Source organism: Macrobrachium rosenbergii, chromosome 21 (assembly GCF_040412425.1).
Source record: "Macrobrachium rosenbergii isolate ZJJX-2024 chromosome 21, ASM4041242v1, whole genome shotgun sequence".
Taxonomy (NCBI): domain Eukaryota; kingdom Metazoa; phylum Arthropoda; class Malacostraca; order Decapoda; family Palaemonidae; genus Macrobrachium; species Macrobrachium rosenbergii.
Window position 1 is genome coordinate 36,262,643 of NC_089761.1, and position 11,630 is coordinate 36,274,272.

Sequence of the window (11,630 nt, forward strand, 5' to 3'; positions counted from 1 at the left end):
ACTTCACATCATGGGATTCACAAAGAACTAACAAAGAAAAAATAATCTGGCAGACGCATCATCCTCACATCCTCATCTTCGACTGTAACTAAACTGTTCTCTCCACATCAATCACTCTGCCATCTATCTTACTACCTCGTTCAAATCCTACCCAACAACATCTGCATGAAAGCCAGATGGAAAATGTTTTAATTCTGATTAATAGACAAAAATACAAAACTTACTCAGAATACCTGAAATACGGTTGCGTTGCTTAATGTAAAACCAACTTTCACAAATTGTACAAATGCATTTAACTCTCTGGGTAACCAACTTTGCACTCGTTGGCATTCGTTCATTTTTCGCTTCTGAATGAAAAGTAGTTCGAAAGCATTTCTGGTGTAATTTTGTTCAACGTGCCTGGAAACTTCTTCTTTCGTGAAAGCAAAGATAGTGATAGTAGTTTTTTTTTATATTTTTTTGGATTTTTATAAAATGATCAAAAGCTTGTCAGAGATTATCTAGTTATTATACTTAGTTTTCAGAGTTATGATAAATGACTGGATGTTCTGAGAGCCAAGAAATTTAATATTTTGTTTATATAACAATAATATTTTGTTTATATATATATATATAATATTCATATATATATATATATATATATATATATATATATATATATATATATATATATATATATATATATATATATATATATATATATATATACATATATATATATATATATAAACAAAATCTTACTATAAAATATTTGCATCACAATCGACATGTCATGATATAAAAAAAATTATCAAAGATAACATGAACAACAAAGGAAATCATATAATAATAGTTACCGGCAGATGCAAAAAAAAAAGACTTCTATTAAATAAAAAAAAAAGAATAAAAGAATATAAACAAATGTACAGAGAAAGAGCAAACGATAAAAAAAAACAACGAAAAAGACTTAAGTGGCGGGGAGGGTAACAAAAGAAAGACTTCAAAGGAACTTGATAGTAAAGGGAAGTCAAAAATTGCTGGAAATAGCTGCTACCTGACGCTCGTCTTTTAACACTTAGAGAACGGTATGGAAAACGCCTGGGGAGATGAAGTGAAAAGCTGAGGATACGTCAAAGAAACTAATAGGTTTTTTACGTGAATTTCTTGGGCTGGAAGTTTAATCTTGTAATTCTGCGTATGTAAAAAAATTTTTTTTAGATGAAAATAATATCAGCGGATAAAAGTATACACTGTTTTCAGAACAGGATATTGGCAAAGTGTTCTTTTTTCAAAATGAAGATAATTCTAAGGAGTATAATTTTTTCAGTAAGCTATGCTGTTAAACATACAGCCATCCTTTTTTCAGAGAAGGATAATACTAGGGCATGTTAAAAAGCTTTTTCAAAAGAGGCTAATGTTAAAGTCTAAATACATGTTTTATAAGAACCACATGTTTTTCAGAAGGGGATACTGGTAAGGATTATAAGTATAATTTATTTTTTATAGAAGGATAATATTAAGATATTTAAAATGCATTTTTTTTCAGAATTGGTAGTTTTGTGTATTGCTAAGAAATTCAAAGACCTGCTTTTAAAATGTCTGCCACATTTTGAGAAGCATCTGATACAGAATGTTAAAACAAATACATCAAAGCTTTATGGACAAATGCCAGACTAATGCAAGTTATGTGAACAGATTATTTCTTTTCATAATGGACAGTCGTATAAATCTTGAAAATTTTGCTTCAATGTGTAGGCATAAGGACAATCTTATCTCATCATCAAGTGTAATGGTGCCTGAAATCCATCTTACGCTATGACCTTGTTCATAAGTGAAAAATACAAAGATAAATATATACATGCTGATATTTATTTAAAGATTTCTCAGATGTACATGTATTTAGTATATCTTAGAAAATAAAGCTTTACGAAACTTTTTAGTGTTCTTAAATGTATCGAAACATAAAGGAAGAAATGTGCAATATCTTTGGTCTTATATGAGGAAGAATGAACTTAGTTATATTGAAATAATATTAGTATGTTCCCTAAGCTAATCAGATACTCATCACTAGGAAAAAATGTATAAAAAATGATTTATCGCACATTCTGATCTAGAAGCGACATTGAAAAAGAATGTTTAATAGTAATCAGTAGAGAATAATTTTTAAAAATCACAGTTGCCTAAAAAAAATGGGTGTAATTTTTTCTTTATAAAATATAAAGACAGTAGTACTGTATATAGCATAAGACAGCAATACAAGTTTCGTCGAAAAATGAATAAAGAATATTACTTCGGCAAAAAAAGATTATCTAGAAAATAAAGAAAAAAACTCAGTAGAATGTGATTTCACTCCACAGCACCCGAAATATTTTTATGCAAGTCTTTTTGTTCTTGAAATAGTTTTTCCCTTGTAAAGGTGAAAAACATTGTACGAATTTTTGTACAGTAAAAAAATTCCATTTTTTCTTTATTCCTTTTTTTTTAGATATGAAACCGACAAATACTACGAATTCCTTTCTTTACTCTTAGATTACTTAAATTGTTTTATTTTACCAACAGGATTTTTCTCACTGGTTATCTTGGTATAAATGATTTCGTAAGAGCAAGAAACTCCCTGATTAATTTGGACAAAGAACACAAACATAACCCAACGCGCACACACATACTCACACATACAAACACACATATATAATTATATATATATATATATATATATATATATATATATATATATATATATATATATATATATATATAAAAAGGCTTTCCAAGAATCATGAAGAAACCACACTGGAAAACCGACTACTGACACGAGTCAGTGACGTCCAAAGTTAATACCAGGAATAAAATTCAGATTAAGCCTTATCAAGTCTCTGAAGGCCAAGCACGGTAGAAGTGGCAGGCGCGGAGCTCCAATAACACGCCCGCAGGTGGAGTTGGTAACGCAGGCGAAAAACAGTGGAGAACTCCTGGAGGCACAGGAACGTAACCTATACAGCACGGGTCCAAGAAGAGGAACCCCTTCGTAGATGAAGGATCATGGCAAGCACCAAGGCGTCCCACGGATCTCTCTCTCTCTCTCTCTCTCTCTCTCTCTCTCTCTCTCTCTCTCTCTCTCTCTCTGCGAGGCTCCTATATACTGAAAGCTACCTTCCCACTATGAAAGAGCTGAGTACACTCCAGATTACTAATCCAAAATGTTCCAAAAACGAGAACGCGATAACAAGCGAGGAAGGGACGACGAGCAGTCGAACAACCAGAACATAAAGGTACCACTTAAATACAGAAAATCCTCGCGGGGGTGGGGGAGGGAGTGTTGTTGGTAGGAAAGGCACTGATTCAGTTATTCATGACCAAGCAAAGCAAAACAAAAACTACGTTAACAGCAAGACCACGAATGATTTACATGCAATTAGTACAATGTATACAGTATATATATATATATATATATATATATATATATATATATATATATATATATATATATATATATATATATATATATATATATATATATATATATAATCTGTCGTCTAATATCACCAGAAATTTAAGAGTTTTCTTTTTCTTGTATTCTGTTATGATTACCGAGAAATGGTTCATGCTTCCGAGAAACTAATTAGATATGAATTTCCACAATTACAAATAGCGGCTGTAAAGAAAACTCGATTGCGCCGAAGAAACTTCGGCGCACTTTTTACTTGTTATTTATTCGGTCCTGACACCGTCATGAGTGCAAGAGCCTTCAAGGGTTTGAGAGTTTTTGCTAATTTTCTCTTTCACTTTAAAACATCCTCCTCTGCGTACCTGCGTCACATCCTCCCCCCAACCCACCCACCACCCCGGCCCCCGACAAGTCGAGCTTCGATAGTGAAAAGAGGTTGAATTTTCCCTCCAGAACTTCTGGCTCAGTGATCACGGGACCAGAGAAAGTTTGTGATTTGAGGAAACTTCGTTATTAAGAAACTTGTTTTTTTCGCGTGTCGCTGATGAAGAGAAAGTGTTTTTCGCCGGTCCGGCGAGGTCAGACGCAGTCTGGAAGATTCTGGAATTTTATTTCGTGTCTTCTCCTTCTTCTCCTCCTCCTCCTCCTCCTCCTCCTCCTCCTCCTTCTTCTTCTTCTTCTTCTTCTTCTTCTTCTTCTTCTTCTTCTTCTTCTTCTTCTTCTTCTTCTTCTTCTTCTCTTCAGAATTTAAATATATTGATTCGCATGCAACTGTAATTTTGTCCCAGTAAATATTAAGAGAAAAATTATTACTAAAAAAGTTCACTTTATTAGAATTTTATGTTAATTGAATTTTCCACCCAGTTTCTAATTATTATTATTATTATTATTATTATTATTATTATTATTATTATTATTATTATTATTATTATTATTATTATTATTATTATTAGAACTTACAGTTCTTCAATATGTTAAACATTTTCTTTTTAAAGCAAATAGTCTAATAGTGAAGATATTCACGCTGAACTGTCACAAAATGTATAATTAATAATTGTAAAGAAAAACAATTCTATTTACATAAGTATGATTCTTTTATAAATTGTTTAAATATTCTCGTTATTTCTGACTATCACGGTGCACTAGTTAAAAAGATAATGCGAAAATTCTTACAGAAAAAGAAAGATAATTACGAAATTTTATTGCAACAATAATAATACGAATATACATAAGGTTCAAATACTTTTCTCTCTCTCTCTCTCTCTCTCTCTCTCTCTCTCTCTCTCTCTCTCTCTCTCTCTCTCTCTCTCTCTCTCTCTCTCTCTCTGGGAGGCTTTTGTATCTGGAATAAGTATTATCTTTGAAATGTGATATTTGAAGATATCATTATTTTCAAGATTAGACTGACATTAAAAGAAAGCTTTTGAACAACGACCATTCTGAATTTATTTGCAGCAATGGCATTATAGTCAACGATTTTTGAGAGCATCATAAATGTTTGAGTATTCTGCGCTGTCCAGGTTATCAGAACTGTTCACGAAAATAGGAAAACCAATAACGCTATAAAATATACTTCTGTTCCAATTCTCTTCAAAGAGCCGGCAAACTTATTTCTTGCATATATGAGTATCAGTCTTCAAACTTGAAAAATATAAACTCCCGTTATTCGTTTTGCAAAGTAAATGGATCCCATTGTTAAAAAAAACCACAAGTAATAATTAAATAAAAAAAGAAGCCTGTTGCAAATACAATAATCGGGTGCATTTGATTTCGAAACAAGGGGGTAGAATTCATTGGATAAATAGCACACCTCTAGCATATAAGAACGACAAAAAAGACATAATAGCACACTTTCAGCTTAAAAGAACGACAATAAAGACATGATACCACACATACCTTATAAAAAAAGACATAATAGCACTAAAAAGACATAATAGCACACCTGTAGGTTATAAGAACAACAAAAAAAGACATAATAGCACACATTTACCTTATAAGAACGGCAGAAAAGACATAATAGCACACATTTTCCTTATAAGAACGACAGAAAAGACATAATAGCACACATTTACCTTATAAGAACGACAGAAAAGACATAATAGCACACATTTACCTTACAAGAACGACAAAAAGACATAATAGCACACATTTATCTTAAAAGAACGACAAAAAAGGCATAATATTACACATTTACTTTAAAAGAACGACAACAAAGACATAATAGCACACATTTACTTTATAAGATTGACAGAAAAGACATAATAGTACACATTTACCTTAAAAGAACGACAACAAAGACATAATAGCACACATTTACCTTATAAGAACGACAAAAAAAAGACATAATCGCACACGTACCTTATAAGAACGACAAAAAAGACATAATAGCACACATTTACCTTAAAAGAACGACAGAAAAGACATAATAGTACACACTTGCCTTAAAAGAACACGAAAAAAGACATAATAGCACACATTTACCTTATAAGAACGACAAAAAAAGACATAATAGCACACATTTACCTTATAAGAACGACAAAAAAAGACATAATAGCACACATTTACCTTATAAGAACGACAAAAAAAAAAGATACAATAGTACACTTATCTTATAAGAAAAAAAGACATACGTACAAAATAAACTCTTGGATCTTTGCATAGTAGTGTATGTTCAAGCATGAAGAGAAAAGTGAAGTGAATTCCATATCTGAAATGCTGCCAGCCATCTCTTGCACTGCACACACAACACACACACACACACACACACACACACACACACACACACACACTCACAAAGACTCTACAAGATGAAGACGAGATATCGTTGGCCACACTTTGACACCCTCGAAACTGGGGGCAGACTCGTCGTCAGCGTTGGCAGCCCTGCCAACATCCCGATCATGAAACTGGCGGAGGACGCCCTCTTCACTTTGCCAAAAGTGCCAGCCTCGCTTCCCTCCTGGCAAATTGTTTTTTGCCGAGTGTCCATTTTTTTTTCTTGATTATCTCTTCGCTTTGATTCATTGAAAGTTGAGTCCTAAAATTGCACGACCTGCTCTTTCATCTTCCGTTAATTAGTTGCAGCTGACTTTGTCTCTCTCTCTCTCTCTCTCTCTCTCTCTCTCTCTCTCTCTCTCTCTCTCTCTCTCTCTCTCTCTCTTCTTCTTCGCTTCTTTTCCTTCTTCTTCTTCTTCCCTCTCTGTTCACAAGCGTTTGATTGGTTATCTTTTTCTAGCTTTACTTCTCTCTCTCTCTCTCTCTCTCTCTCTCTCTCTCTCTCTCTCTCTCTCTCTCTCTCTCTCTCTCTCTCTCTCTCTTCTTCTTCTTCTTCTTCTTCTTCTTCTTCTTCTTCTTCTTCTTCTTCTTCTTCCCTCTCTGTTCACAAGCATTTGATTGGTTATCTTTTTCTAGTTTTACTTCTCTCTCTCTCTCTCTCTCTCTCTCTCTCTCTCTCTCTCTCTCTCTCTCTCTCTCTCTCTCTCTCTCTCTACTTTTCTTCTTCGTCTTCTATTCCTTCTTAACTCCCTGTTCTTTCATTTGATTAGTTAGTTTTTCCAAGCTTTCTCTCTCTCTCTCTCTCTCTCTCTCTCTCTCTCTCTCTCTCTCTCTCTCTCTCTCTCTCTCTCTCTCTCTCTCTCTCTCTCTCTCTTTCTCTCTATTCTTTCTTTCCTCTTCCATTTCTCCCTTTCTCTTCAAGAATATAAAGCGGTGTTCGTCGTTAATTGTAACGGTAATTTTTTTGTCGAATATCTGGTTTATTTTCATAAACGTAGTTATTTCCTGTTTTTATTCTGCTTTCCTTTATTCTAGTTTTATGCAAAATTCAATGTACCTTTTTCATTTGGTGAGCATTAATTGAAATATAAGAATTTATTAAGATATATACCTTTTTCTGATGATAATGAGTAGTTATTTTAAAAGATGGTTTTTAATATATACACATGAGTAAATTTTAATTTTGTTACATTTATATATACGTACATACAAAAATACATATATACATTCATAAATAATAATAATAATAATAATAATAATAATAATAATAATAATAATAATAATAATAATAATAATAATAATAATAATAATAATAATAATAATAATAATAATAATAGGAACACTCGGCAGGATCCCAAGATCCCTGGAAAGGAATCTGGAAAAACTAGATGCCGGAGTAGTTCCAGGACTCATGCAGAAAAGTGTGCTACTAGAAACAGCGCACATAGTTTGAAAAGTGATGGACTCCTAAGGAGGCAGGATGCAACCCGGAACCCCACACTAGAAAAACCACCCAGTCGAATGGGATGACTGTTATCAAAAAAATAACAATAACAATAAATTTTCATGGCTATTTACATAAATGTTAATTCAATAACATTTCCACAAAGTTACATGAAATCCCAGCACTCCACTGACCCCGAAATTCTTTCGCATTATTCACAGATCAAAATAATCAGTCGAAAAAAAAAGAGAGAGAGCGTTTATTTGACAACCACTAAACACCATCCCCGCTAACGGCCGGTTATGATAGTTCGAAATATATCTATATATTTTCCAAACGAGCTCATTACGACAGGCCATAATTTTTACTTGATGTTGTTTTTTAACAAATAGCGGACGTTAAACATTCCGCAAATTTTTTTTTTTTTTATGAAATATTGCGAACGATTATGTCACCCGTGATTAATCTGATATCATTTCTCTGTAATGAGAGACTTTCCGATGATGCGAGTTTCAATGACATATTTTCTCGTTCGTTTTAAGCTGTTTTTTATGCTTACTCTAATCGGCTCAGCTGATGCAGAAGGAAAGAGAAGTAAGGGAAAATGTTGACTGATATTCATATGTGTTCTATACTCTACAAGGCTGAAAATTCTTCATTTATTTAAAAAGAATATTGATATTCACACATGTGTCCTATACTCTACAAGGCTGAAAATTCTTCATTAATTTAAAAAGAATACTGATATTCGCACCTGTGTTCTATACTGTACAAGGCTAGAAATTCTTAATTTATTTAAAAAGAATATTGATATTCACACATGTGTTCTATACTGTATAAGGCTGGAAATTCTTCATTTATTTAAAAAGAATATTGATTTTCACACATATGTTCTATACTGTACAAGGCTGGAAATTCTTCATTTGTTTAAAAAGAATATTGATATTCACACATGTGTTCTATACTCTACAAGGCTGAAAATTCTTTATCATTACTTTAAAAAGACTTCTTCATTGATATTTACACATGTGTTCAACAGGCTATAAGGCTGAAAATTCGTCATTACTTAGAAACGTTATTGATATTAACAAGTGTGCTCAGGAAGGTATAAGACTGAAAATTCTTCCTTTATTCAAAAAGAATATTAATATTCATACATGTGTTCAGTAAGTTACAAGGCTGAAAATTCTTCGTCATCACTTTATAAAAGACTTAATTGATATTTATACATGTGTTCAATAACCTACAAGACTGAAAATTCTTCATCACTTTAAAAAGAATATTGATATTCACACATGTGTCCAGTAAGCTGTAAGGCTGAAAATTCTTTGTCAACACTTTAAAAAGAATATTGATATTCACACACGTGTCCAGTAAGCTGTAAGGCTGAAAATTCTTTGTCAACACTTTAAAAAGACTTAATATATATATACACATGTGTTCAATAAGCTATAAGGCTGAAAATTCTTCACTGAATTAAAAAGAATATTAATATTCACACGTGTTCAATAAGCTATAAAGCTGAAAATTCTTCGTCATCACTTTATAAAAGACTTAATTGATTTTCACACTTATTCAATAAGCTATAAGGCTGAAAAATCCTTGCCATTACTTTAAAGGCAAACTATAAGAGAAAAGGATATATGAAAAGTCAAAATGATTAAGAATAATAATGTAAATGTGACTGACTGTCTCCTCCATGGATTCAATTTCTGTTTACTTCTTTATTTGTATTGCCCTGCATTTTTCGCTTTCTTTATATGTCACCAAGGAAACCTAAAAACAATAATAGATATTCACAGTTAACTGTATGTTTTAACCTCTGGATGAATGAAAACAGGCATTACAATAATTTAGCACCGGGAAGAATCAAGAGAAAGGCTAACTACTTGAGATCTCGTGTATATCAAGGAAAATATGCATTAGAAGGATTTGTTATTTGTTCAAGGGAAATCAGTGACCAGATCAGGCTACAATTCACAGGAGCAGACCTTTAGCAATTTTGCTGCTTCTTCGAAAAGGAAAAGAAGAGAGAAGAAAGACCTCAAACCAACTTTGCATTTTTTATCGGAAGTCTTTTGTCTTCGTTTTAAATAGAGGGATTTGATCCCTAAAGCAAAAGGGACAAAGGTTGTATCTTGCATATGATATAAAAAAAGAAATTGTTACAAATTTACCAGAAAGGATTTAGTCTCTAAAATAGAAGGCAGAAGGATTTTGACATCAAAATAAATCAGAATGTTCGTCACCAGATTTTTAAGCCAAAAGAATTTTGTTTCTAAGTCGGAAAAGATTAAGGCTGATTCGTGTTTGTTAAATCAAATAAAGCGTTCGCCATTAGACTTTTTTCTTTATTATATTCAAAGCTTTTCCGCCGAGTCACTTTTCACAATAATGTTCGTCTTTTTGTCATGAGATTAGGATGTCAAAACGCAGTATAAGAAGCATTTGTAAATGATTAAGTTTAATGATATTCTGTTATAAGTTTTATAAGTTTATATATATATATATATATATTATATATATAATATATTTATATATATATATATATATATATATATATATATATATATATATATATATATATATATATATATATATATATATATATATTATATATATATATATATATATATATATATATATATATATATATATATATATATATATATATATATATATATATATATATATATATATATATATATATTATTATATATATAAATATATATATTAAAAACCTTTATATATATATTTATCTACTGTGTGTGTGGATTCTTGTATAAAGGTATTAAAAAACATCATCAGGAGTAAAAAAATCATTGCCTGAATATTCCACTAAATCTGGAAAAGAACAAAAAATTGATTCATAAGGGAAAAAGGATTTCATCCTCCCCCTTTCTTTAAAAAAAAATAAATAAAAGGATTCCTCGAATTTCATTGGAAAAGGCGAAGTTTTCATCTACTTTCCATACGAACTAATGCTCGCGACTCCTCCGGGACCTCCGGAGGCCTGGTAGCAGAAATATCCTTTTATTGCTTTCTATTTCTGTTATTTTGACTATTTTCTCTTTCTCTTCTTCCTAATTTTTAGATCTGTTTGTCAGGTTTTTGGGGTTTGGTGTTGTTCTTGATTTTTTATGCCCTACAAAACATTATTCTATTTTTTTAATTAATGATCGGATTCGCATTGTTAGTTCCTATTAACCTTTCTTTCTTTCAGTCTGCTTGTCTGCCTGCCTATTTGTGTATGCTTGTATGTATATGTGTGTGTGGGTGATAGCTTTTTCTTTTTCAGTCCTGAAATGCTGTAGTTTATACAGTAAATGAGAAGTGGAATGATAACTAAACTATAATAATTGTGATATATTTTACAAATTTATTTCCCTTTATATATATATATATATATATATATATATATATATATATATATATATATATATATATATATATATATATATGTATGTATATATATGTATATATGTATGTATGTATGTATGTATGTATGTGTATGTATGTATGTATGTATGTGTGCTTGTGTGGCATCGGTAGGTTGCCAACTGTAACTTTTTTTAATAATTATTCCTTTCATTCCTTCAAAAGCAAATTATGAATTTTTAAATCCTACTGTATTCTAGATTTCAAGAGTCTTCGAAACTTGGAATCCTTAGAATATTTTCTAGTATTATTTTCGCCCTGTAATCACATCCAGAAACAAAACGAATATCCGAAGGAAGAATCAACGGTCCGCGTCTCATCGTCACAAAATAATTCCTCGCATTTAAACGCGCCAGGAAAAAAAAAACGCGAAAAAATCCCTGATTTTTAGATCTTTCTTACGAAAAGATTTGCCTTCGGAAAAGAAAGGAAAGGGTAAACCTCCGAATGAGGGTTCGGGATAACGAGATTACTCGTTAGGTGACAAATGAAGTCTTCTTATCTCTAGTCACTCGAGGGCGGCAAGAAGTGAGTCCTAACCCAGTTTCG

At 31.7% G+C, this 11,630-nt stretch overlaps 1 protein-coding gene across 1 annotated transcript in view; it reads right to left on the reverse strand.

Moving 5' to 3' along the window:
• Nucleotides 1-3,887: 3,887 nt before the first annotated feature.
• Nucleotides 3,888-11,630, reverse strand: part of LOC136849448 (nucleolar protein 58-like) — a 17,682-nt gene continuing 9,939 nt past the window's right edge. The window contains exon 2 of the mRNA XM_067122799.1: nt 3,888-4,160. Within this exon, the coding sequence (XP_066978900.1) occupies nt 3,888-4,160 (273 nt within the window). The remainder of the gene's footprint in view (nt 4,161-11,630) is intronic.